Here is a 27478-nt window from a genome sequence, read left to right on the forward strand (position 1 = left end):
CTACGCACTGCACCGCATTTTTGTCCTTCCTGTTCTGTCATCTAAACCACAGTTACTACTGCCACATTACTGAACAGGTTGCATACCTGCTCATCATTTCTCCATTCTCTGTTGACCCAACATGCTCCTATCCTCTAATCTCAGCCAATTTTCTTACAAGAAAGCAAAGAAGCTTAGAGAAACTACAAAAACAACAAGCACACAGATTAGCCAGGATAAATAAAAGCAGCATGTGTCAGCCTTGCAAAAACAAATAGAAGTCCACCAAAATCTCTCAGTGTAAAGCCTTGATCTTCCTCTTCTCCATTACATTCCTCAATAGTCAGTCCACGTTCTTCCAGTCGCCACAAGGTTTTCCCCAGCTACTAAGAAACTAACACTTACCATGTCCAATAAGTGCAATACACAGCTCCACTGGCAGTCAGCATCCCAGTTATGCATGAGAAAATATGCAACAACGCTGATAACCTAAGAATGCATGCAATCTATCTCACAAACAAACAAGCCCCCAAAACAGAATCACGAAAATGGAGCAAGAAATCTCTAAGGCTGCTCCTTTCATACTCCAATTCATATGACGGATAGGGACATTAACACAGAGCTTGTACCCAAAACTCTTCTGCATTTCAACCCCATGCCCTTATCCCATCAGTGTCTTCATTCCATACACTGTATCTTCCACCCTTATGCATATATTCCCTTCTTGCAAGTCCTCTTTCCTTGTTGCAGCTTAAATTCCTATTCCTCAGGCTTCTGTCTGAATTCATCGCCTTTCAGTGACAGCTCCAAAATCTCACTAACGCATTTGTGTAACTTTCTACATTTTCACACTTTGCATCCTCAAACTTCTGAGGAGAGAGGGTCTAAGTCATAAAAACCTAAAGATTTTATTAAAACTTTACCCAGTCACAATGACCCAACTTATCTGCCGTCTGTTTTGTTTCCATCACACATAGTTCCACTCTTTGGAAAATATCAACATAATCCCAGCTTTTATCTCTTTCTAATTAATGCTACTTCTGTAAATAGTACTTTTAAAAAGTAAACCAAACCTCTATGTGTATTTTATGCTTTATAACAGCACTTTGAAAGAAGAAGTGTTGGTCAAACACCTGCTGGGGGACAAAAGTTCCAATATAAAACGTGCACATTATACACTCTAAGAATTACACTGGGCTTTAGCAAACACAAGAGTTGGCACAACATAGGTTAAAGAGCTCTACTTAATTATCTCAAAATCCCTTTCATTGTGAGAGTTCCTTTCTAGAAAAACATTTTCCTTAATGCATAACATTCTTGTAAATCAACAAAAAATCCATTTGGATCGGCAGTTCAGCATTAGCTAGCCTGCTGAAGTCTACTTTCTAGGGTTAATAATTTCTCGATCCTTCTCTGTAGTTAGAACAGGCAAGAAAAACATCATTAATCTGCAACAATTTGCTGAGATTACTGCTTTAACTTGAGCCAGGAGGGTGCAAAATAACACAAGAAAAATAGTGTTTGTCAAGAATAATGTTTGTGCAAAGTGGATGTTTTTGGTGGCTTTTTTCCCCCACTAAATGGGGAGTGGGAGCCTTCTTGTTAAAAACTCCTAGATCAAATTCCTCCAAGTCTGAATCACCAACACATTCAGCATTGGAAAGTTTGTTACAGCCAGCACAGGTTCACAGTCTATCGTGGATACAGTGAAATGGGAGACTGAGTGATGGTGAAGTCAGTTTAAGAAAGTTCTGTCTGGTGTTCCAGTTTGCCACCCTGTCAATTGTGATCATGCAACTGTACATCAAGCCACAACCCCAAATGATGTGAATCAGATTAAAAAGTATTTCCTTTTAAAAAATTACTTATTTTCATCCTGGATCTTACTAGCAATGCCATTTGCAAAGCTACCCCACAGGAAAGTTAGAGGACTGAGATAAGGGTGAAATGCCACATAAAATCAAATTGCCAGAGGCAAGCTTCTTAGCCTGGCTTGGCTTAACTGCTGTCAAACACACTATCTTCCCGTATCTTCAGGGCAGCTGACCTTTCAATAAGAAATAACACCAACAACTGAATTTTAACTCCACCACAATCACTTGTAACCTCTTCTATGGCCGCAACCTCTTCTATGGCTGCAACTCCAAAGAAATCCAGTAAGAACATGTTACCAACATCAGAAATGATTATTCTCTCTTGGGTTCCCATCAGCACACAATATAGTGCTTGGAGTGACTTTCAGCAACCTCGTTTCCTCAAATCAGCTCACTGTGCAACTTCAAAAATCCAAGTGTGAGTACAAGGGAACACCACACTGCAAAGCAAGAGGAAAAAGCGAGTAGACTGTTCTTTCCAACTGTGCATGTGCTGGACTGAGTGACCACAGAACTACCGCCTGAAATACCCCAGTATGAAAATCTCTTCTTTCAGCACAATACAAAAGCTTAATTAACCTATTGCACACCACAGTTATCAGAAAACAATTACTGAACCAAGGAGCAACAAGAGAAAAGCTAAGTGAGTGAATGCCACCCAAAAGTAAAACCTGGCTTGACACTTTGGTTTATTACGAAGGTGTCTGCATCCAAGATGGCATCACTTCAGATGCCAAAACAGTTTCACGTGCCCAAATCAGACTTTGCCAAGAATGAGTGAGAAAACTGAAACACTCTGTGCACAGCCCCAACTGCAAAGCAGTGCCTATCAAAGAACACCTCTCAAAGATATAAATCAGGAACAGTTCTCTTTGTACATCCGTCACAGCAGGAAGAATTCACACAAAGTACTCATTCAACATCCTATTAAAAAAGTTATATTCCTATGACTTAAAGGATATTTATGCACTAACACAAACCAAAGTATTAAATGGAGGTAACTAGTTACAATCTCTGCAAAAACAACCTAGCAAAAGACAGCATCATCTTTGAGCTTTATCTAAAACGGCCCTAGCCGATAAGACAGAAATAAAAATGCAATGGAAATCAGAGAATAAACACTGTTTAAAATGGAATATTTTTTTTCCTTTTTAATTTTCCATTTAGCTATCTAAGGAACAGGGATGAAATCACCCTTCTCCCTCGGCACGGGGAGAGCCCGGGGCCGGTTCAATTTTGCACGGATCACGCCGGGCTAAGTCTGGGGCTCTGACAGCCCTTCTGGGAGAGGGGGCAGGACCCGCACCGCGACCCCCCAGCACTATTTACCCGGCTGCCGCCGCTGTCTCCGTGCTCGCTGCCCCGGCGGCCCCGGGGCCCGCCGAGCCCCGCTCCTCCCGGCGGCGATGGCAACCTCCTGCTGCGGTGCGGCGACGGGGACCGGCGGCAGGGCCCGCGGTGTCCCGACGGGGAGCGGTGGCGGCGAAGCGGCGGCGGACGGGGCGAAGCGGAGCGCGGCGGAGAGGCGGCGGCGGCGGCGGCGGCGGGCAGCGGCGGGGGAGGCCGCCCGTGGCCCGGCCCCGGCCCCGATGTGCTGAAGCGGGAGACGCGGGACGCCGACGAGCCGCCCTCCTTCAGCCGGTGGGAGGAGGACGAGGACGAGGGACCGGAGCGGCCGCTGCTGGAGCGGTACATGATGGCGCCGGCGGCCCGGGGGTCCCGGCGGCTTCTCCGACCCGGCCCCCCCGGGCGTGCGCGCCGCCGCCGCCGGCCGCCCTGCGCGCTCCCGAGCCGGGCGGGGGGGCGGGGAGAGCCCGGGCCGGGCGGGGGCGGTACCTGGGGACGCCCGCACAAAATGGCGGGCGCCGTGCCCCCGTCACGTGTGGCGTGGTGGGGGGGGGAGGCGGGGGCTGCTGCTGTGCGCGGCTGTCCCTCCTTCTGTCCCTCCTTCTGTCCCTCCTTCTGTCCCTCTCTATATGCTCAGGTCCCTAGCGACGGGGACGCGTTCGGGTTTAGTTGTTTTTTTGTTGTTTTGGGTTGTATATGTTGTTAGGCGCTGCTTTTTTTTTTTTTTTTTTTTTTTCCTCTTTTCCCCCCGCGCACTGTGCTGTGGAGCTGGTCGGGACGGGTGTGTTCCAGCAGAAGTGTGTTTAAGAGCAGTCCTTGGCTGCTCGACGCGGCAGTGCTGAGGCTGAGCTTCCAGCTCAGAAAACTCATGAACTGATTTCCGAGCTCTGTCTGCCAGGAGCAGGGATGACACGATAGGAAATGGCTTCCCGCCTTCTCCCTCTCCCCTGACCTGACCACCTGCTGCCGACCGCGCTTGGCGCGGGTGGGGGACTGCGAAGCTTCGATTCTCGTGAGAAGGCTGACACATTATCCTACTTGATGGTCTGGGCTGTCTCCGGCGAGGAGGAGTGTTTTCAAGTAACTGAAACGGGATGGCAGTGGAAAGAAGTGAAAGCAGAAGAATGAAGGTTCTCATAAAACTGTACATTTCCAAAATTCCCGAGTTTTAGTATCTTGTTTACCGACGGGGAGAGGTTTCCGGCATTAAGTTTGTAATTTATTTTTAGCTAGACGACATGTGAGGGCTTGTATTTGAAGACTCAGTCAGTTTTTGCAGGTTCGGATGAAATTTTGTCTGTATGTTTGGGAATGTGTTTGCTAGAACACAACACACCATTTGAAGAATACTATTTTTAAATAGTGGCAACTAAGAGCAGTAGGCTGATGGATGGAGGTCTGATACTATAAAAAGGTATTTCTGCTGGGAGTGGTTTAGCACAATTGTATTAAAACTAATTGACCATCTTTGGCATTTTCTGAGTGAATCGCTACACAGGCTCAGGAAGTGCGCTCAGTTACACCAATTGCCAAAATAAGCTATATAAAGACTCTTATTTTCTGTTACCACTGTCCACTCCTCTCCCTTCTGTCCTGAGGCTGACAATGTTTATCAGTAACCTTAATTCAATTGCAGGTATACTGGGATGAGAATTTCATCTTGGAGGATGCAGCAAGACTGCATCTGCTGGGAGCAAACCGCAGTGGAGGTGGAGGCAATGGATGCTCAGCCTGTTCCAGTTCGCTACCCTAAGCAGCAGGCTCAGCAACACTCAGAGAGGCACAGAGCTGTGTCTTAATATAACTAGAAAACTGATGTGTATGTAGCAATTTCCCCTCTATTTTTCTGATGTAGATCACATCCAAATAGTTTATTGCTATAAGGAATATACTGTTATTCCAAATGTTTTCTGTTTCTTCATTAAAAGAGAAACCATGTTTTCTTGCATTAGAGTCAGGTGTCCACATCAATGTTCAGTTTCACCAACTGAAGTAAGTAAAAATAGCCAGGTAAGAGTGTGAAAGTGGAGTTGTTTGGTTTTGGACATCTCTTCCATGCTGTTGCTTTCTTTACATCAGTTTTAAACCACAGTTTGGTTTCAAAGCAGTCAAGAGTAAAAAGCCACAAACCCAAAAAAACAAGCAAATTCTCTTTTTTTTTTTTTTAAATCAGTTTTACATAAAAGTTATGCATCTAATATCTAAAAATTTTGCAAACCCCCCAGAACTTGAATTTTTTTTCTGGTTTCCTTTACGTCTAAAGGAGATCTACAGGACGTGTTCTGGTGGTTATAGATTTAAGAGGCAATTGGAAGGTGAAGGAATCCAGATACTAAAAATGAATGGAAGTTCGTTAAAACATCTTATCTCTGCACCAGTAAGTAAACTGCTCAAGCAGAAATGGTAAAAAGAAAGCAAATACCCTGTATGTTGTGGTGTTAAAAGAGTTCAGAAGAGAAAAATGCCAGTTGGAGACTGACTAGTGCTCATTAACATTTTGTGGCACCCTGTCATCTTACTGAACATCACTTTACAATTACAATTTATAATTGCAATTTATAAGTACCTTTTAAACTAGCTGCCGTGTCATCTTTCAATCACACACCTTACTGAGCGAAGTTTTTAAGGGGACTGAGCATCCACAGTGGTATTCAGTTAAATTATTCCTAAAACCAGTACTGAAATCTCGGCTCAGTGGTGCAGAGCAAATTGAGAGTCTTCACACCACTGGAAGAGGAAGCAGTACAGTTTGTCTCAGGAATGGGAAAAGTCAAGCGAGGTCCTTACCTGTTTGCAGAGGTTGTTCTGACGCTCCTGTGACTGGTGCTCCAGACTCTCATTGGACAAAAAATGTGACAGTCAGTCTGCTCTGCTCTAAGTTCAGCTCCTAAACTCCTCTTTGGAATTCCAAAGCTCATAATTGAACCTGCAATTAGCTGCTGCTTGGAGGGAAGGGATTTTAGCTAGTTGGATGCTTAGGACAATGCCATGGTGATAAGGTGTCTCTGAATTCTCATTAGGCCTCAAATGAGAAAGTCAGGGGGGCAAACACATTGAAAAAGAACAGAGTGAGAAAAGTTAGCGGTAGCTCATTATGAACGAATAATCACAAAGTTAATTCAGGTTGGACCATTGGGTTAAGAAGCAAAGCAGTAATAGAGAAAAATGTAAAACCTTAATTATAGTGTCTTCTTATGTCTGAGTCAAGAGTAGATCCAGGGGCATAAGACAACCATGCAGCACTCCCTGTAGTGTTAAATGGACAGGCTGTGAGTAAGGACGAAGACAATTTCAGTGTTTTTATGACAGAATTGGTCTTCTCGTGAGAAGATGTGGTGGAAGATATTCCTGTCTTCTGAACTGGGTATTACTTTTTGCCTGGAAAACAGGGCACAGTATGTATCTTGTGTCTTCAGGTCCAGGCAAACTGGCCTGCTCATGAAAAATTTTGGACTGAGCCAAGTAATGAAGCCTTCCTTAGTTATGACATCGGGGAATTTGAGGATGGTTCAGCTGATACCAGAGCCCTGGCTGAGAGCACAGAAAACGCATCCAAACAGGCAATTGCTTTCAGAGATTTTACATCTGTAATTACAAGGTTGATATTTCTGAATTTAGGGCTTGTCTAGACTGGCTTCTGTTTCAGCTCAGTATTTACTTTTAGCTGGGAAGTGGAATGGGCATGCAGCCTACACTGATTCCCTGAGTCCTGGGAGGGGTAGTAAGTAATCTGTTAAAAAAGGAATTTGTAAGAGAAGCAGGGGAAGCAGTCTCCCTTTGGCAGATAGCACTTCCTCACTGGGGCTATATCAATCTAGAGCATTAACAGACTCTGGATAATAGGCAATTAATAAAATCTGGCCTGCATGGCCTATGGAGGTGGATTAAATTAAACCTGATGTTGATGTTCTTTTTTTTTCTATTTTGAAGGCTTTGATTTTTTAATAAATGTCAGGTGTATGATTATTTATGGCGTTCAAGGTACTTTGTAAGCAACGTAGCCACAAGCCTGTACTCTGGCACGCATCTCAAATCAGTCAAATACATAGCAGTAACTGTCAAGGGCAGCAATATTCAGGAGGAGGGGAAATAGCCAAAAGGAAGCCAAAGAGGAGGAACATGTACTTAAATTCTTGCTGTGCTCCTATTTAAATGTGTTTAAATTTACAGGCAGATTCCAGAGCAGTTAGGGTGGATTGGTATTCTAGGGTTCCAAATAAACCCTCTTGGTGTTTATTTTCCTGTATGAGTGTAGGTAATGCTCTCTGTACCAAAAGCAATCTGTGGCATCAGAAAGCTGTCCGTCCTTTGGCTGAAATGGAAAAGTTCATGCTTTTGAACCTGAAGTGGTTAGCAGAGATGAGCAAACAGAATGCAGCACAAGATAAAAAGAGAATGCTAGAACACAATGTGGTTGAATGGAAAAGCTCTGAGAGTGATTACTTCAAGGGAGAACAGGTGGTCTTTGTTGATACCTGAGAATTTCTCTGGTATCTTATTAAGACAGGGAAAGTGGTTGTTTGGCTGAAGTTTTTTTTGATTTTTTTTTGTTTTGTTTTGGGGTTTTTTGTTTGTTTTTTGTTTTCCTTTGGAAATATATAAGACATCAGAACCATGAAATAAAAAATCAGATTCACTTGTGTGCAGCTCAGTGCTCCAGCCTCACACATCTCCTATTCGCTATTTTGAGAGTTTGCTGCCTTCACAGCCTCTTCAGGAAAGTTAAGTCTAGAAACCTCTGGACGACCTGTGGGGAAAAAAGAGCAGACTGGCCAAATACACACAGTGTACAGTATCAGCATCCAGCTTGGTCACAATAAGGCAGCCTTGCAACTCTGACAGACAGGCAAAGATTGTTTTCAGGGATGTGAGAAAAGACAACAATTAACAAAGAGATAGATATTTATATATATGGGGAGGGGGAAATGCACTCTTCTGTGCCTTTCAATTGCAACTATGTTTAGAGGGTACTATGGCCTCCAAGCTCTTCTCTGCTGTTCTACGCTCCCTCAGCCAGATTACTCTGTTGTCTCAGACCAGAATGTTACTGATATTTTCCTTCCTCAGCACCCCACTGATAACACTTCTAAGCTCAGAGAATGCTTTATTATATCTCTGGTGAGCTGCATGTTGAAAGGAAACTTTTCTACCTGTGATGAGTTATTTACAGGGATATGCTTGTTTTCCCTGGCAAGAGAGTACTGAAGGAAGGTTTGGGACAGGGAAGCATTAAGAAGTGATATAAAAATCGCTAGTAGCAACTGAAATTGCCAGGCGATGTGGTGATGTTTACATTACAGTCCTGTTACTGAATAGTAGTCCAGAAGGGATAAGGCTGGAAGTCTTCTCCATTTTGTTTTCTCTCAGTGGAAGGTTGAGCATATACTCACACCCTCAGTGCAACATGCTCTCATAGTAAAGACTTGAGCGTCTTCTGGGGTGGCCGCTTTCATGGATATGTTTATGCTCCAGACAGAGATAGCCACTGAACTCAATACAGGTGAGATGGAATGGATTTTTTTTAGCTTGTATTATTCAGATGGTTGTGTTAGGTTAACATCACGGTCTTGTTGTGCACAGCTGTTATGCACCATGCCTGTTGTTGGCAAAGTGCTCTCGTAGTAATGTCGTCTGCCACAAGCAGGGGACGCTGTACCTGTGAAAGCACATTTATACCTGCACAAGTAGTGCCTGGGCTATACCTGCCAGTGGTGATGTTCGGACACTGAAGCAGTTCATAAATATTCCTGGTCGACGCAGTGACTCTGCAACTCTGAAACGTGCGTCTAGTGCCTGTTGGGGTAAAAACCGAGTATCATAGGAAAAGAAGCGGAGGGGTAAGATCACCAGCAGGGAACTAGGGGAATTTTGAGAAAAATCACTTTGTTTTTTTTCATGACTCGGGACTGATTTTTAGTTTGGGGGTCGGGTTTTTTTGAACCAGAAGACAGAAGTCTGACCCAGCTGTGCATGCTGAATTCGTTTATCTGGGCCTCCCGCTCCTGACCCAATCCCTTCCCGGCGCCCTCCCGGGCCGATGCCGGGGCTGCGGCGCGTCCTCCGGGCCCGCAGGGGGCGCTCGGGGCGGGCGCGGCGCTGAGCCGAGGTACGGCGGGCCGGCATGGCGGGGGGCATGGGAGGGGTGCGGGAGCAGCCGGGGGTCCCGCCCGCCCCGGGCACGTGGCGGCCGCTCCGCCCGCCCCCCGAGCCGGCGAGCCGGTCCCCGGGCTGGCCCTGGCCCACGGCTTTGCCGAGGGGGCCGGCGTGGCAGGCCCGCGTTCCCCGGCCCTGGTGCCTTAGTGCCCCCAGTGCCCAGCCCGTGGCGCTCAGCCGGACCCGGGCTGGGGGTGAGACGGTCTGGGGCGAGCAGAAATCACTGTAAAGCCGAGGCTTGCCCAGGTGTGACTCGGTGCGCGGGGCGGCACTCAAAGAGGGCGGGTTACCTAGTCCGGTGTAGCTTGGAGGTACCGCCTGCTTTTCAGGATGGACATCTGCATCCTCTCCTGCCATGCGGAGGGTGTTTAATGTAACACGGTGTCTGAAGGGTGTGGAAAGTATTGAGAACATGGAGACATACTGGATAGGTTATTGTTCAAGCAGCTCAAAATATTTTTCAGACTGATCATTGGAAAGGCAGATGCTTCCTTATACTAGTTTCAGAGGATAAACCCGCCATGGGGAAAAAAAATAAGCTGAAAATAAGCATAAAACTTCTAATTCAGAGATCATTGAGGTCCCAGGTTGATTTAAGGGAACGAGTAATGTAATTTATTTTAAACTGGAATTTGATTGTTTTGTGAAGTAGATTATATGATAGCAAGTGCACAATGACAGGGTGTGGACTATGACCCAGGAAATTCTAGCTCTTTGTTAATTTCTTGTCACAGTCCTTCTTGGGCTGGGGCTGTAGTTCTCCTTCTGTACCTCATGCTGTTTTTCTCTTTGTCCTAGGACCTCCTGTCTCTCACACTTAATTACCAGCAAAGGATGGAGAGCATCCTGGCTGGTTTGTGTGGGACCAGTCCAGAAGATCCACTCCCTGTGTGGGTTCATGGCAGCGTTGGCCATTGCTTTAACCAGCTGACATTAAATGTGATCCCTCATGTGATCCTTGCGGTGGTCAGTGCCTGCTTTCTTGGCACTCCAAGGTATGACAAGTGACTTGTTTAACTCTTGATTATTATGTAGGGCTGGAGGTGGGAGGGGAAAGGATGAAAATGGTACTTCCCTGTAACGTGCTGAATATGTAGTTACGGAAGGGCAAAATAGTATAATGCTATTATATATTTGTCAGCATCTGTTGTAATTCAGAATATGGTGCACAGAAAGGAATCCAGAAAGAACAGGGGGAGTAGTGAGCATAAAATCATGGAAAGTAATTAATAATAATTTCAGTGAATGGGGATTGGGAAAACCGGGAGTATTCTGGGAGAGGATATAAATGCAATGGCGTAATAAGGGGTTCAGAGAAACCAAAAATTGCTTTGCTGTTTACCCTCTTCTGAAATTTGTAAACATAGTAGTGTTCAGTGATAATGAAAGGCCACAAATGATAATGAACCAAGTGATAATGAAGTATTTTGTTGGGCAGCAGGTTATAGACTTATAAATAATGTTTTTAACCAAAGTATCACACAGACAAGGAAATCAGGAATCAAAGATGCAACACAGAGAATTTGATCATCCAAAATCTCTGTGGAAGAGGTTAAATATATTTCTTTTTTGGTGTTAATCCTCAAGGACTGGAGCCTGATTTGACCACAAAATATCACAGTTTGCAAAGAAATTTCTCTAGAAAAAGGCTATTCTTTGGTAGCATCTGAATCTCTGATATTGATCAGAATCTGGGCTAGGTTGACCTAATGTAGTTTAGCAATGCCTACAAGTCAGAAAAAGTTACAAATATAGGGAGGTGAATCCAGGAGGTTAAGTAAGAGTGAATACATAAACAAGGAAAAGAGGAAAGGAAGAAAGGCCAGTACTGACTGAGAGATGGTGAAATTTCAGCTCTAATTTTTTTCACTGCTCTTTCTTTCTCAAGGTCTGGCTCTGGTGTGCCTCACAGGTCAGGCTGGGGATGCAGAATCGCCACCTCCTTCGTACTTGCTGGCCTGTTCCTTGCTGATATCATCCCAGCCACCATTTCCCAGCAGGAGCTGGGCCCTGTGTACCTGGAAGTGCTGGCCAATGGCACTGCCGCCCTGGCATGGCTTGTGCACGGCTTCGCTCTTCTCGTGCTCTGCAGGTCCACTCACGGCTTTACCAGGGGCCCTGTGGCCCTGCCTCTCCTCATCCTCTTACCCATACCTTCTTTCATCATCACACTGGTGTGGTACTGCCAAAGTGGGACAGCTTGGTCCCCTGCCCACCCTGCTGCCTCCTCCAGGTTCGCCATTCTCTGCCTGCAGCTGGCGTCTCTGCTTGCCTATATGGTCGGCTGCCTCTTCCCCACCGCTGGCAGGCAAGACTTCCTCTCCATCAATAGTTCCTGGCAACAAGACCAGCTCACCTCAGAGTCAGGAATCCCAGTGCTTGATGAGGAGACAGTGGCAGAAGATGGTGAAAGCTGGCTCTCGCGCTTCTTTCAGATTTGGATGAACCCTCTTATGAAGCGTGGCTATCAGGGGAAGCTGAACCAGCCACAGGATGTGTATGTGCTTCCTCGCCAGCTCCAGGCTGCCAGAGTCTGTGATCGGTTTTACTTCTGCTGGCAGAAGAAGGCAGCTCTGCATCATGTAGAGGAGGAGACAGTGTCCCTTACCAGCCCAATCCTTGCTGGAGATGATGGGAGTAGCAACGCTCCGGACAGCTCACGCCGTGCCCAGAAGGCCGTGCAACTCTTCTCAGTCCTTCATGCGGCCTTTGGGCTTCGTTTCTACTCCCTTGGATTTCTCAAGCTAGCTGGCAGCCTGCTGGGTTTTTCAGGTCCTCTGCTTCTGAACTTGCTGGTGAACTTCATGGAGTCACCGCAGGAGCCCCTGAGCCACGGGGTGCTCTATGCCCTTGGGCTCTTTGCTGGCTCCTTCCTGAGTGCTCTCTTGCGGAACCAGTTCACCCATGAGATGAACAAGGTGACACTGATGGTGCGGGCTGCCGTCATCTCTGCCATCTACCGCAAGGCTCTGCGTGTCAGCAGCACCAGCCTCACCCGCTTCACTGTGGGGGAAATTGTCAACTTCATGAGCACAGACACCAGTCGGTTGGTCAACTTCTGCCTCAGTTTCCATGAGGTGTGGAGCATGCCTTTCCAGTTTGCCATTACCCTCTACCTCCTCTACCAGCAAGTGGGGGTAGCCTTTTTGGGAGGCTTGATCCTGTCACTGCTGCTTGTGCCCATCAACAAGATCTTAGCTAACTACATCATGATGAACAGCGAGGAGATGCTGAAACACAAGGACACACGGGTCAAGGTGAGGGGCAGCTACTGGCTCTCTGATTTTATTGCGGTATTTTTCCCCTGTTTATCTCAGAATGTTCGCTTTTTGGCCACCCGTCATGATCCAAGGCAAATTAATTGGATCACAGCTGTTGGGAAAAGTGCCAGAGGGGGAACACACACTCAGAGGCACTTAGTTCAAAAGTGTTTCAGGGTGACGCTGTTTCATCAGTCATAAGATAGTGAACCTCTAATGCTTGTCTTGCCCCCTGGGCTAATTCAGGTTCCCTTGCAAGTTTCTTTTCTGTGTGTAGTGGTTAAGGTAGGACTCCCAATTGCTTCCTCTAGAGATTCTTCCATACTATTGATGCAGTAATGCCATGAATGGTAAAGTGCTTTGCAGTCTGGACTAAGGCAATGATCATAGATGTAATTTTATATCACTCAAGCTTAGCACTCCTATGTCATCTTTTCCTCAGTTTTTCACATATTTGCAGTGCCATCTAGCACGTCAAGCATTTGATTCCCCCACTTTTTAGCATTGTATCTCTGAGAGGACACTGGTTTCACTCGCAATTTCTGTCATGCTTTGAAAGTGTTAAATGTAAGTCAACTCAATGTCAGAACTGTTGGGAGCTTAAAAAATATTCAATTTCCCAACAGAAGGTGATCTAGTTGTATGTGATCATGCTGGACTTTCTCCAACTATTATAAGACTAGTTTTCTGAGTGAACTCACTCGTTAGTTTTCTTTCGTGTTAGCCACAGGCACGTCGCATTGCTCTGCACATGTTGACCTGAGAGCAGAAATGAGAAGACTGCATCTTCCAGGGACACCAGAGTTGGTGGAAGTGAGGCACCCAGGCTCTGGGTACAAAGTAGCTGTTAGGGCAGCACCAGGCCAGAGAGGCAGGTGTTGTTATCTCAAGGTACTGTCAGGTCTACACAGGTAAATGATATCGCGATTGGAGCCGTTAATTCCACGTATCCCTTCACCTGTGTGGCACATCTTTCAGTTGGAAAGTGGTGTAATATTTTGCCTTTTCCTGTGTCTTACACAGCACGGGTGGCTGAAGAAGCTGATGAAATGAATGAGCACAAAGTTCCCAGTAGCTGCCACTCGAGTTTAAGTCTTTGTTATCAATAAATGGTTCCTGGTATCTCTAGCCTGACCCTTAGCAGGAGACAACTGCACACCTGGCCACAGCCCGGGTGCCTGGCTGGTATTTGGTGCATAGGGAGGCACTGTTTGCTTGATGTGTTTTTCCTCACTGCCTGCAGCTAATGACAGAGTTCCTATCTGGCATTCGTGTCATCAAGTATTACACCTGGGAGAAGCACTTTGGCACCAGGATAAATGCCTGCCGGGCTAAAGAGCTGCAGAAGTTACGGGCCATCAGTTACCTGGATGCAGTGTGCGTGTACCTGTGGGCAGCACTGCCTGTTGTTATCTCCATTGCCACCTTCGTCACCTATGCTCTTTTGGGTCACCAGCTCACTGCCACAAAGGTAAGTGGTAGGGAGAGTTCCCAACTTGTCTTGTGCAGAGCACAGTCTACAGTGGGGCTGCAGTCCTGAGGCATCTTCTCTGGGAAATAAACCCAACTTGTGACTCCCCATTGCTCGGCAGGCTCTCACTGGTGAAGCTGTAGGGAGGATACAAGATACAAGGGTGGTACTGGTTCCAACTCATGGCTGTTTGCTTACCCATGCAGGTGTTCACAGCATTGGCCCTTATTCGGATGCTTATTCTACCCCTCAACAGCTTTCCCTGGGTGTTATATGGGACCTTGGAAGCCAAAGTTTCTCTAGATCGAATCCAGCGTTTCCTTGAACTCGTGGACCAGGACCTGGAAGCTTATTATGCCCTAGGTAATGGTGAAGGAATCTGGTAGCTGGTAGGCTTGGGACCCTAGGCAGTGGACATTCAGAGCAGGGAGCTGAGGTGTGAGGCCCAGGGGCAGTACAGGAGGCCAGCTGGCTGTCATCTTGTGATTCAAGATGTTGTTAGAGGCAGAGTGAATACACTTGATTTCTGTGGAAAACAGGAGAGAAGGCTGTAACGTTCCACTTTACCGAGCATAAGCAACTGCTTGTCCCCACAGAGCCCTGCCATTAGTGTCCCAGTAGCAGCTGCTCTGTCCTCTGGCACTGAAGCCATCAACAAACTTATCTTAGGCAGGCAGAAAGGCTTGAGTGGCTGCCCCTCTCCTCATGCATCTCAGCTCCCTTTCCTTCCTTCGTTGTCTTTTGCCAGCTCCCTGCCATTCTTTTACCTTCAGCAATAATAAAATCAGGTTATATCCTTACAGTGTCTCCCTGACAGCTATGTGTGTCTGGTGGGAGCTGGAGACAGGAGGGTTGGAGGAAGGGAGGTGTAAGTTTAAGGGCAAGTCAATGGGCAAGAGTCTTATTCTGTGGTTGGGTCAGGGGCATCAGGGCAGTGCCATGTCTGTGGTCTCATGCACTTGGGAACAAAGCTGATAGTATTTGTGATGCCAGGTGCCTTTAATTTTCTGGCATTCTCATAGTTGCTGTTCTGCGTTTCACTTGCAGATAGCCCTGCAGATACTGCTACTGCCATGGAGATGCAATGTGCAGCCTTCTCATGGGTGCCAGTTGAGGAGGAAAGCACCGGGCAGCCCTTATCCACAGGCACTCTGCAACTGCACATTGAGAACTTGTCAGTGAGAAAGGTGAGCAAGGACACAGGAGGTAACACAGAAGAATGGCGGTAAAGAAGCCAAATAATGGAGCAGAGGTGGCATATTTGCATGTTTTCCTCATCTTAGGAGCCGTGCATCAAAATCTATTAGTCAAGAGGCACAGGACACATATCACATCTCAGAGCTGAAGGGTGCTAGAGGACACCCAGACATGGCTTGCAGACGAGATGAACTAGTTCTCTCTGCTTTCTACTGTCATTGCAGAAGAGGACTGGACAGGGAACAGAGCAGGGCTCTAGAGTTAACACTTTTTGCAAGTTTGCGTCCTGTCGTATCAGGAGTCTGATTTACTCAACTGTACCCAGCTCCACTGCTGAACCTGTGAGAGAGTCCTGTCAGTCAGCTTCCTTACAAGCTAGATGTGGCTCAGGAAATCTGGACAATCTACCTTGTATCAGCACATCAGGTTGCTTCTTTTCATTTTCCTTTGCAGGGGATGCTCCTGGGGGTTGTCGGGAAGGTCGGCTCTGGCAAAAGCTCTCTGCTTGCAGCCATCACTGGAGAGCTCATTAAGTAAGTAACCTAAAGATTTCTCCCTGCCTGGTCCTTCCATGCCACAGCAGGTAGGGGCTGTCTGGTGCTATCCCTGTTTGTGGGCCATATTGATCTGCCAGCAGTTTTCCTTTGTTGCCCTTTCCACCCATTTCTGGTGTGCTTGCAGACAAGGTGGGCGAGTGTATGTTCGTGACCTGGAGCAAGGATTTGGTCTGGCCACACAGGAGCCTTGGATACAGTTTACCACTGTCCGTGAAAATATCCTTTTTGGGCGGGAATATGATGCCAAGCTGTATGAGGAGGTGGTGGAGGCCTGTGCTCTCTCCGAGGACTTGAATGTGAGTGCCTAAACTATAAACCTGCCTGGGCCTTCTTGCAGTTTTTGCATCCAGCCTGAGCTTCAATGGGAGCAATTCTCATCCTTTCAGAGTATAGACTGTTTTTCTGATGTCCCAATCACACGGTGTTACTCTGATTACCAATCTCAGACCATTCCTGGTGTCCCCATAATTCTTTAAGGTGTGAAGTCATGCTGGTAGCAATTTGGATGGTTTCTTCTGCTGCTGAGCCAAAAGCTTCTGATCTTTGAAAGCTCTTGATCCAAAACTGCTTGAGGAAAATAGTTGTTCTTGCAACGATTTTTGGGTTTTTCAGGCATAACCTATCAGTGGTGCCTTTTTTTTTTTTTTTAATCAGAAGCTTCCTTGGGATCTGGAAGGGGCTAAGTCTGTCATACTCCTGTCAGTAATACACATATGCTAAATTTGAGGCTTATGCCTGTATTAGCCAGTAGACCTGGCTGTATATATGGTACTCCTCCTCCCAGTTTATAAGCCAATGCCTGATTTTCTCAAGTGCCAAGCACTGGCAGCTCCTGTTTGCTTTGGCAAGAGCTATGAATACTCAGTAAAGGCAAGATTTTTGAGATGTAGTAGAATATGCCTATGCTACCAAATCAAGAGGAAACTGTTTATAGCCACTGAAACACTGTAGTTTTTACTGCTAAACTGTTTGGAAGGAACCTGGCATGATTTTGATGCAGGCACAGCTCTTGCTGTTCCATAAAATTACCATGTGATTATCTCAGACCAGAAGTTGCTCTCAGTGGGTAGTTCAGATGTGACCACCCTATTCTAGAGTGTAAGAGATTTTGGTTGCATAAATTCTAAGCTTGCCAGTTGTCTGTAGAATCAGATATAGACTGTTCCATTGTTTAATTGTTGGTAAGGTGTCCCCTTAAGAATTACTGCGGGAGACTGGAGAGGGACCCCTGTGTCCTGGTTTTGTGTCCCCAGCAGTTTCCTGTCCTTTCTAAATGGGTTTTCTTGAATGTTTCAGATTTTACCAGCAGGTGATCAGACAGAGGTGGGTGAACATGGTGTCACACTCAGTGGGGGACAGAAGGCTCGAGTAGCCCTTGCCAGAGCTGTTTACCAGGTAAATAACAAAGGAGTCATTGTGTGGCAGATCGTGCCCAATGCCAAGTCAGATATAAAGAGTCTGGAAGCACCCAGCTGTACAGGGGGCTCTGGCAGCATGTCTTAAAGCACATCGTGCTAGCCTAAAGACTCTGTCAGGGTGCCACAAGGAGGCACTTGAATTTTACAGCACTGCCTGCTCCAGCGCGGCCAGCAGCTGTATCCTTGTGTTTTTTTCTCCCTCTCAGGAGAAAGAGCTTTACCTCCTTGATGATCCCCTGGCTGCTGTTGATGCAGACGTAGCCAACCATCTTATGCAGAAATGCATTCTTGGAGTTCTCAAGCACAAGACCAGGATCCTTTGTACCCACAGGACGGAGTTTTTGGAGAAGGCCGATGCCTTGTTGTTGATAGACAATGGCAGGATAGTTAAGACAGGTACACTGTCTGTCTGCTCAGGCATTCATTTGTGCTGGTATCTACGAATGGCTGGAGCAAAGGTGGACATAAGGGATTAGGATTAGCTTGTGAGGGACCCAATGATAAAAGAACTTGAGGACACTGCATGTGGGCAAAGATGGAGTGGAAGAGAATGTGCAGATGCACAGATAAAACAGGGCAACCCTAGATGTGGGGAGCTGATAGGGCAGAAGGCCATAGCAGGTTGAATGGAGCAGGGTCTTCAAGGATGCACTTGCTGCATAATGGAAGGAATGTTATGAGATAAGAAAACTGGGTCAGCAGTGGGTAGCTGGCATCTGTTCCTCTCAGATGCTGAAGCATTTGCACGTCTGTCTTTGCAGGCACGCCAGCTGATATCCTTCCACTTGTTGAAGCCTTCCCCAAGTGCAAGGATATGGACAAGAAGCGGAAGAATAAAGGTCTGTTCCTGGCGAGCTTGAGGGTGGCTGGGGCCGCACAGCTTAGCTGACCCCCCCAGAGAGAACCTGTACCTGATGGCTGCTGGCCTTACAGCAGAGCTCCCAGCACCTTGCTCTGCTGTGGCAGTGCTGATCTGTAGGCCGTATGTACACAGAGGGACAGGAGGCCCACATATCATTGGGTATTGGTCTGGAGCAGTATTTGAACCTGTTGTTCCTCTTGTAGTCCAGCTTTGGATGAAGAACTGCCAATATTAGTGCATCTGTCTTGAAAGAGGAGAGAGGAGGGAAGAAAAGTCTCCCTTACAGCCTAGACTTGCTCTGTTCACAGCAAGGAGCAGCTGCAGGAAGAACTTAACATTGCACTGACCTTTGCTTTTGCCTCCATTCCCACAGCCCCTGATGAACAGGGACAAGAAGAGGGCATAGAGACAGAGAAAGAAGAATCAACCCAAAACAATAATCTCATTCAGAAGGAGGAAGAGAAGAAAGAAGGGGCAGTGGCTTTTCAGGTGTACAAGGCATATTGGCTGGCAGTGGGCACCTGGTTGGCGTTATCGATCCTCTTCTCACTGCTCCTGATGCAAGGTGAAGCAGTGGCCCAGCAGCACATTTCTTTTGACGTTCCTGTCCTCTCATCTCATTCCCTCATTCCATGGAGTCCAAGGGAAGGGAAGAGGCTGTGGGGGTTTAATCATTCTTCCTGTAGCAGGAAGACCCCTTTTCTCTTCTCCAAATTAAAGTAGTTCAAGGAGCTGCTTTAGTAAGGAGGGGGCACATGTGGGAACAGGATCTGGTGTCTCACTGCTGCAGTTGCATTTACCACACCTTTAGCAGTGCTCTGTTGCTGCTGCAGCTCGAGGCTGTTCCCTTGCTCCTGCTCTACTACTAACAGGGGGAAGACTAGATTGGGCAATCTGAAAATTGTCCAGCAGCTTCTCCTCCAGCTTTTCTGCTTCATATTTGCTGATTTAAAAGTTGAATTCCTTTTTATGTAGTCTGTCTTTCTCTGTAGCATCCAGAAATATCTCAGATTGGTGGCTGTCATACTGGATCTCCAGCATATCCCAGACAGCAAATACCTCTGTGATGGTCTGTTCAGCTTCCCTGCCTTCCCCAGAGCTGCTTCTCTTCTCCATTGCTGGGCTTGTGTAAGTGAATCTGGTCTGGAGGTGCCAAAGGAAGCTGGAAACACATCCGTGTTGCCCTTAAGTGCATTTCCTGTGAAGATCCTTATTAAGAGCAGGGATAGATAAGCTGAGCACCTTGCTGCAGGGGATGTGTGTGGCTGCTTTGACAAAGAGAATCAAAATCTCTGACGTGATGAGGTGCCCAAAGGGCTTCTGCCTGGGGCTGATGGAAGACCCCTAGCTGCACAGTAATCAGAGTGTTTGTCCCAACATTCCAAAGGGGTATCACAGGAGTATTGGGTTAAAGTATCCTGATTTCCCTTTGAGTATGCTCTTGGGTTCTCATGCCCTGTCTGTGAGTTTACTTGCAGGGGGACCTTGGCAAACTCATAATCTTCCTCTTCCTTTGTTCTAGCTTCCCCATTCAAGCTCTGGACACCACTCCAGTCCCTTCCAATGGCTCAGTGGATGTGAATTTCTACCTGATGGTTTATGGGAGCATTGCAGGGGCTAACTCCCTCTTCACCATTTTTCGGGCGTTCCTGTTTGCTTATGGCACTTTCCGTGCTGCCACTGTCATTCACGACCGACTGCTCGAGAGGGCTCTAAAGGTAATGGGCAGAAAGTCCAGGGCAGGCTGAGGCTCCTGCAAGCTGACATTCTTCTCATACCTGGAAGTAAGGGTGTGGGAGGTAGATTAGAGTTTCTTCTGATATTGGCTGGTAGGCCTATATTCAGAAAGAACTGCACCACAGCCAGCACAAGCGGCTAATGAGCTGGAGTTCAAAATGTGCCCTGTTTGTTCCATGGAGGGGTGTTTTATGGCTGCCACCTGCATTTGTTCACTCATTAGGTGTAGATATATAGGTAAGATAAGGACCAGTTGAGTCAAAGTAGCTTTTGCAGGATTGTAAGCTCTGGTTCAGAGGAGATTGGAAAGAGCCATTAAGCAAGATTTAGGGCTGATGCTGCATGTACAAGTTAGCTTTAGTTTTGGTTTTCCTTGGGTCCTCAAACTAGGATCAGGATTAGAGGCAAGAGTTGCTTCACTTGCTGCTGGTGGGCCAGTATGGCATCTGAGTGACTGCTGTCTGGGTAGCTGTCTGACATTTGCTACGGAAAGGCTGCTTCCTTTTACCATGCAAACAGCGTGAGTTGTTTGGCTGCTAGTGGATGTGGGCTTTGGAAGCTGAGATTTCTGCTCCATCTGAGGAAAGGAAGTGGGCTGTGGTGGCCATCCCTTTGTGGCCTTATGTGCTCCCCTTGGTGCCGCTCTCCTGCACAATGTTCTGTGGCTGGATCTCACTGCAGTTCTTATTTTCTGGTTCCCTTGTTGCCAGGCCACGGTCACCTTCTTTGACACCACACCAACAGGCCGGATCCTGAACCGCTTCTCCTCAGACCTGTACTGTGTGGATGAGAACCTGCCGTTTTTCCTCAACATCTTTCTGGCCAACATCTTCGGGCTCTTGGGCATAGTAGTCATAATCAGCTACGGCCTCCCTTGGATTGGTCTGGTCTTACTCCCTCTGGCTCTACTCTACTTCTCCATTCAGCGCTATTACCGACACACGTCCCGGGAGCTCAAGCGCCTTTACAGTGTCACCCTGTCTCCCATTTACACTCACTTCTCAGAGACCCTCTCGGGACTGAGCAGCATCAGAGCCATGCGGGCAACACAGAGGTGAGTGGAAGGTGCAAGTGCCCGGAGCGACAGAGCTTTGGCTTTATAGGCCAGGGCCTTCCAACATGTGGAATTCCGTTGGTCTGGGGCAACAGAAATGGAGGTTAAGCGGTGCATACCTCTGTTTTTTGCCTGACAGGTTTGAGTTGGAGAATCAGCTGCGCCTGGAGCAGAACCAGCGCTGCCTCTTTGCCAGCAACACAGCAATGGTGTGGCTGGACATCCGCTTGCAGATGATTGGGGTTGTTGTGGTTACTGCTATTGCAGGAATTGCCATCATCCAGCACCAGAAGCAACTGGGAAATCCAGGTAAACTGCCAGGGATTGATCTATGTCTACTCCTAAGCTGTGGCTGAGGGGTTCCTCCTCTCCTGGCCCAGAGCTGCACATTTTCCTACACTGGGGTAAGATCCAGAGCTCCTGTTCCTCTGCAAGCCACCCACAACATAGTGCATCAACTCCTGTCTCTGCTCCTGTTGCCATTCTCAAGTGGAATCCCAGACTCCAGAGTCCTGACTTTTCCTTTGTGTTTTTTGTCCGTCCACCAAGATCCCAGCTCCTTTCCTGCCAGTTACATTCTTGCATATGCTTTTGTCCTCACAGGACTTGTGGGCCTGGCGCTCTCATACTCCCTGTCTGTCACAGAGCTGCTCTCAGACCTCATTTCCAGCTTCACTCAGACAGAGATCATGATGGTGAGTGTGGAGCGGACAGAGGAATACACTACAGACATCCCCATGGAGCCCCAGGATAGACTGGTCCAGGTAAAAGCTCAAATGTGTTCTCAGGGACTGACCCATCTTCTGGCTCTGTGCCCTGCACTTTTTCCATGGGAAGATCAGAGGGTTCCAGTGAATGGGTGGAGGGCCCTCACCCACAGAAACCACCTTGATCTTTTCGCAGTACATCCCCTGGGAAGGATGAATCTCTGACAGGAGTTGGTGGTGAAGGCTGGAATGACGGGAAGGAGTAGGGGAGCAGAACAGATGCTAGATGGTTGTGAGAGAAACACAATCCCAGGAGCGAGCTGGAGTTGGAACGGGGCTATGTGTTGGTTCTGCTCAGAAGCCAAGCAGCCATCTGAAGGGAGGGAGTGGGCTTGGCCTGTGGGAAGATGGGGCTGAAGATGACAGTCACTATCATACCCTTTCTCACCTGGATATCCCTCTTAGGTTGCTGCTGACTGGCCAAGTCAGGGGCTTTTGGAGTTCCAGGAAGTGGTCCTAGCCTACAGAGCGGGCTTGCCTAATGCACTTGATGGTGTGAGCTTCACTGTTTATCCTGGAGAGAAGCTGGGGATTGTGGGTCGCACAGGATCTGGAAAATCCACCCTCTTCTTGGCCCTTTTCCGTATGGTGGAGCTGAAATCAGGCCGAATCCTCCTGGATGGTGTTGACAGCCAGCTGGTGGGATTGGAGGAGCTGAGGTATGGAGGGCTGAGGAGAGTGAAGGGGAGCTGGCGGGGCCTGGAGGCTGAGAGCTGTCAGTGGTTGGATGCCAAAGTGAAGAGTGAGGAGTACAGGACTCACTGTCAAGGCACCGTCTCGTCTGACTGTGTGGCAGCCTCTTATGAGTTTGTGTTGTTTCTGAACAGCTGTGCTAAGGAAACCGGGCTGAATATATGACCCTTGTCTCTCTGACTCTTAAGATTTGTAGCAAGCTAAGACACCTCATGAAAAAGATAGCAGGCCTTTGCTTTTCTGCAGAACCCATCCTATGATCTCATTTGCTTGCAGATCTAGGCTGGCCATCATCCCCCAGGATCCATTTTTGTTCAGTGGCTCAATCCGAGAGAACCTGGACCCCCAGGGAAAACGGACGGATGCTGAGCTCCATGAAGTGCTGGAGCAGTGCCACCTGCGGGATGCTGTTACTCAGATGGGTGAGTTGGAACCCAGAGAGAAGCAGCTGATGAGCACTGGTGCTGGCAGAGGAGAGAAGCCCTCAGCTCAGGGAGCTGAGGAAAAGGGGCCAGGTGAATGCAGTAGAGAGTGAGTTAGGTGAGGTCATGTTAGAAACCAGCGTGGGAACAGGTCAGTGGGACCCAGTGGCATTCACCTGATTTAGTGGCAAGGGACTAGCAAGTGATGGATTGGGTGGCAGAATCTTGCTGATGAGACCGGTCATCAGTGGATGTTAGAGCAGCGCCTGAGAGGTAAGCCAGGCCCTAGTTCTAGGGGAGCATGGCATCTCTGTGCCAGATGTTGCTTGTCTAAGTGTAAAGGCTACTGTTCCCAAGGCCTGGGCCTGAGCAGGATTGGGATTTCTTGAGTTATGGGAAAACCTTGGATTGGGGGAGCTGTTTGGGGCCCTGTGCACCCTGTGCAGGTGGGGTGACTGCTGATCCTGACCCCTGCAGGTGGACTGGACAGCGAGCTGGGAGAGCAGGGAAAGAGTCTGTCTGTGGGACAGAGGCAGTTGGTGTGTCTGGCAAGGGCTCTCCTGACACAGGCCAAGGTGAGTGTCTTGCCTCCATCAGAGTGAGGGGGAGGGTGCTGCTGATGGCTGTCAGGGGACAGCAGAGGAGAGCACTGCAGAGTTGGACGTGTGATGGTAACAGACCTCCTGTGCTAACCTTCTCAGGCTGTCTCTAGGCAGGGATTGAGGTCTCTGCTGTGGTGCTTGGGACCTCTCGTCACTCTCTGTCCCTGGCAGGTGTTGTGCATCGATGAGGCCACAGCCAGTGTGGATCAGAAGACAGACCAGCTGCTGCAGCAGGCCATTCGCCAGCGCTTCGCTGACAAAACTGTTCTGACGATTGCTCACAGGTAGGGAGGACGCAGCGCTCTGCGCCTAAATTCATCCTGCCACTCACAGGTAGAGGTGGCTGCACATGCCATGCCTGGGGCTCAAACTGAGCAGGGAGGCCTCTGTGATAAGGTTTTTCAAGTGCAAAGGATAGACTTTGCCTGTTGCCTTTTCTGCCGGATGCTGGGAATAACTGGATGTGAAAACATTGCACCCAGAAATTGGTGTCAGCAAAGGGCAAAATGCTGCATCGTGTCACAGACTGCTCTTTCTGGGCACTGCCTACTGGGATCTGTGGAGTTGATGAATCAGGCCTTGTGGTTCTGCCAAATTAGGGCGAGGAGTAATGGAAAAATAATCATAGAGAAAGGAGCAGTGTGGAGACAGGGGGCGGGGGCGAGGCAGGGAGCTGGTTGCTCTAGCTCAGTAGAGGGCACTGCAGGACAGCTGGTGACAAAGGGCTGCAGCCAGCTCCTGGATAGTTCTGGTTTCCAAAATGCTGAGTTTTGGTCCCCCTCTGCACCCGATACCAGTAAGATAGACATTGCCCAGGCAGGACAGGGCAACAGTGATTGCCCCATATCTGAGAGATTTGGTGTAAGAGTAGGGTCAGTTGATGGTTGCAGCACGAGGGAGGAGGGCAAAACATGAATACCTCAGAGAAGGGATGAAACAGCATTAGACGGTGTTTTCTTCTCCTACTCTTGCCAAGTGGAGGAGAATTTGGAGGAGGATTATGCAATTGTATGGAGGGTTTTTTCAAAGCACGGAGGTTTCCACAAAAATAAAAATCAAATGAGCGGGTGGCAGGGGCTGGTGTCCTGCTGCACTTAAGTGGGAGTGATGGATGGCAGGCAGGGTGGGCTGGGCCTGGCAAGTGAATCAAATGGGTCTTGTTAAATACATCGTGTAGGAGGGAGGCAGAAGGGGTGTGAAGGGAATGTGGTTCCTACACTAGGGATATTATACATAAATAGAATAGAAGCACAAGGGCAGTGTGGGCTGAGGTGTGTGTTTGGGTTGGGTGTGGGGAGGCCACCTCTAATGGAGGAGTAATTAGAGAGGAGAACCATCAGAGGAAGGAGTGGCAGAAGGCAAGGCAGCAAGACTGAGTTGAAGATAGCTCCAGTCCCTCTTACACTGGGATGAAGAGCAATAGGGGAGAACAGTAAGGAGAGAGAGGTGATGATAGGGTTGTTTTGTACCCATAGGTCTTCCATGCCATTCAGCTTTGGGTGAACCATTAATTGGATTGGGGAAATCTGGGATGGGAAATGACTCTGTACTTGTCACTTGCCCCTCCAAGTCACTTCCAGTGCTGCAGCCTGCACACTCTTGGAATGAATGTGTAACCAGAGTCCTGAACTCCATAATGCTTTTTATGCTTTTTACCTGCTCAAATCCTGTGCAGTGTCTTCCTTGTGACTTGCAGCTTTATAGGGCTGTAGTTCCACACTAAACAGTGTACGACTGTGCAAAGGCATTCCTGCTGCCCTGTCTTCCCCACACAGGGCCAGAGGTTGCTGCCCTGCTAGCAGTCTGGGCAGAACTGGGCACATATGCGTGCAGTGGGTCCTGTGGTTGGCAGTTTGGCAACCACAAATCCACTGATGGCGGTGGCATAAGCAAAGATGCCAGACGGCGAGGGAATGACAGCTGATGCACGCGTGCGTTTCCACTGCCCTCAGGAGGTGGCAGGTGAGGAAATGTAGGGGCAAACGGAAGCAACTCGCTAACCCCTGTGGGATTGGAGACATTTTGTGCAAAAACAGAATCAGGCATGCAGAACTTCCCTCTGCATTTCCGGTGCCCTGCCGTGCCCAACAACTGGAAGGTATCACCGTGGTCTGCTGAGAGGTGATGCATTTCAGCAGTATGGGGATGCTGAATCATGCGGAGCTGAACTGCACTATGACCTTGAGGGCAGAGGGAGATCTTCCACAGATCCTAGTGTTGGGCATGACTTGGGCCACCCTTAACAGCAGGGGAAGCAGTATCCAGAGTTTCTCCTCAGATCCACCAACATGTGTCCTGGCATTTGTTGTCCACAGGCTGAACACCATCTTGGACTCGGACCGCGTGCTGGTGATGCAAGCTGGGAGAGTGGCAGAGTTGGATTCACCCACCCACTTAAGCCAGAAAGATGGCTCCTTGTTCCAGCACCTCCTGCACAGCAGGGAGCAATGACCTCCCTCCTGGGCTGAGACCAGGCAGCACTCCCAGCTCAGTGCCTGGCTTTCTTCTCAGCTCAGCCACCAGCCCTGTCCCTGCAGGGACAGGAGCTGCTGAGGTGAGGGAAGGACTTATTCCTGCCTGTGGATAGCAATTATTTGTCCTCTGGGACAGGAGCATGGCACTGTGGCCTTTCCTTTAATAGGGAACATGCAAACTGGTATTTAGAGTCATGCAAGACTGGCTGGTGGGAGACTGCTCCCTTTTAAGGCTCCCCTTTGAGTTAACAGAGGGATTTTCTACTGACTGAAGAATCAGTAACTCCTAGTTTGAGACTTAGTCTCACATATGCAATGTAAAATAAAGTGGAAAGATCCTTGTGAAGCTCAGTTATTCAGGTCCTTGTCTCTTTTTCTCCCCAGACACATACTTCCTCAGTGAGATACAGGAGTGGTGCCCACTCTGCACAAAGATAACTCTACCTGCTCCCTTCTGCTTTCAGAAGGCACTGACCTTTCCAAGCCCAGAAGGTTGCACCCAGAGACTTTGCTGCTTTCCTCTAGTTTACGGTGGAGAAGGCTTTCCCCTGAAGGCCAGAATGCAATTACATTAAAGGCCTCTAAAGCTACTTTATTTGAAGACCGCTTCTTTAAGTGAAACTCTCTGTCCTTCCTGCCCTGCTCCCAAGCATACCAGCACATACCCACAGCTACTTTCAGTTTTAGGATCTCGCTCTTCCCATTAGCACCCTTTGACTCGGTCTTGGGTTTTCCCCTTCTTCCCCACACTCATGGCAAGGCCTAGGCTGTACACACTTTGCTGTGCTGTCCTGAGTTAGGTGCCATTCCTTTCCCTGAGGCTGCAGGAGCCATCTCTACCTCTGCAGCCACAATCTGGGTTTGCATTCTTGAGGGAAGTGATGGAGATACTCATCAAGAACAAGTAGCTCAGCATCCTGATCCACATGGATCTGCTGAGAGCAGGAGGTGGGTGTCCAGAGGTCTTTCGCAACTGAAATTATTTTATGATTCTCTGATACATTGTTTCTGGGCTTGTACTTGTTTATTTGATAAAGGTACATCATCCATCCATGTATTAAAAAAATAATCTTTCTGATGAAGCTCCAGTCCCCTCTCCTGGGTCTCCCTCCTGCCTGAGTGCTCACTTCTCAGCTCTCTTTGCACCATGTTAAACCCAGCTCTCCAACCCTACAAGCCAGTAGTAGGGTTTGGGTTGTGGGGCCTTTTACACCCCACTGCTTAGCCCTCTCTGCCCATGAGGTGGCACAGAAGCCCCTGGCCCTGGCAGAGACACTGATTGCTGCACACCAGACCAGCACAGGCAGGAACAGACCTAGTACAAAGGCTGAGTGACCTGACCAATCTACTTCCTCTTAGCCACGCTTTAGCAATGGTGGAGAAGGCAGTATTGTGGCTGCTTCCTATAGTCACTCCAGGCATGGTTGCCTGTCCTCACATCCACGGTGGGGAGCTTAGCCTTTGTTGTATCAAGAAATGCTACAATGGCTGATTTTTAAGGTTGGTGCCAGCTGCCTGCCTCAGAGCGAATGGGAGAGGAAAGGAGGACCTGGGCCTTGTATTGCTCCTGAACCAGCCACAGCACAGCTCCAGCCTTGTCCATCTCCAGTT

At 48.2% G+C, this 27478-nt stretch overlaps 2 protein-coding genes across 6 annotated transcripts in view; one reads left to right on the plus strand and one right to left on the minus strand.

Moving 5' to 3' along the window:
• Window positions 1-3566, minus strand: part of ZNF318 (zinc finger protein 318) — a 27936-nt gene extending 24370 nt beyond the window's left edge. For 2 of the 3 annotated variants that reach the window (XR_003572947.1, XR_003572948.1), the window contains exon 1: window positions 3183-3548. Coding sequence is in view for 1 of the 3 variants with exons in the window: in XM_027899274.1 (XP_027755075.1) it covers window positions 3183-3548 (366 nt within the window). In the remaining 2 variants the exon portion in view is untranslated. Of the gene's footprint in view, window positions 1-3182 lie in introns of all 3 variants that reach the window. The other variant, XM_027899274.1, reaches the window with a different exon arrangement.
• On the plus strand, window positions 3460-27080 carry ABCC10 (ATP binding cassette subfamily C member 10). 3 transcript variants are annotated; one of them, XM_027899275.1, is made up of 22 exons: window positions 3460-3542; window positions 10152-10348; window positions 11242-12610; window positions 13857-14084; window positions 14291-14447; window positions 15132-15271; window positions 15735-15814; window positions 15963-16134; window positions 17135-17233; window positions 17463-17652; window positions 18018-18095; window positions 18492-18683; window positions 19111-19246; window positions 19641-19836; window positions 20566-20909; window positions 21049-21218; window positions 21513-21673; window positions 22082-22335; window positions 22646-22791; window positions 23269-23366; window positions 23565-23677; window positions 25709-26218. In XM_027899275.1, the coding sequence occupies exons 2-22, from the start codon at window positions 10188-10190 to the stop codon at window positions 25842-25844; spliced, it is 4620 nt and encodes a 1539-aa protein (XP_027755076.1). In that variant the 5' UTR covers window positions 3460-3542; window positions 10152-10187; the 3' UTR covers window positions 25845-26218. The 3 variants fall into 3 exon arrangements, 2 of the variants coding, with proteins under 2 accessions (XP_027755076.1, XP_027755077.1); XM_027899276.1 differs by lacking the exon at window positions 3460-3542 and adding an exon at window positions 9455-9547; XR_003572949.1 differs by lacking the exon at window positions 3460-3542 and adding an exon at window positions 26252-27080 and having other exon boundaries at window positions 9574-10348; window positions 25709-25947.
• The last annotated feature ends 398 nt before the right edge of the window (window positions 27081-27478 follow it).

This window comes from Empidonax traillii, unplaced genomic scaffold (assembly GCF_003031625.1).
Source record: "Empidonax traillii isolate 1590-97213 ecotype Southwest subspecies unplaced genomic scaffold, ASM303162v1 scaffold653:size358915, whole genome shotgun sequence".
Lineage (NCBI taxonomy): Eukaryota > Metazoa > Chordata > Aves > Passeriformes > Tyrannidae > Empidonax > Empidonax traillii.

Excerpts from the sequence above, each read along its gene's own strand:
- ABCC10 (XM_027899275.1), top strand. The coding sequence starts at position 10,188 with ATGGAGAGCATCCTGGCTGGTTTGTGTGGGACCAGTCCAGAAGATCCA. Across the intron at positions 19,837-20,565 it reads TGCTCGAGAGGGCTCTAAAG|GCCACGGTCACCTTCTTTGA; the intron begins GTAATGGGCAGA and ends CCTTGTTGCCAG. Across the intron at positions 22,336-22,645 it reads GTGGGATTGGAGGAGCTGAG|ATCTAGGCTGGCCATCATCC; the intron begins GTATGGAGGGCT and ends ATTTGCTTGCAG.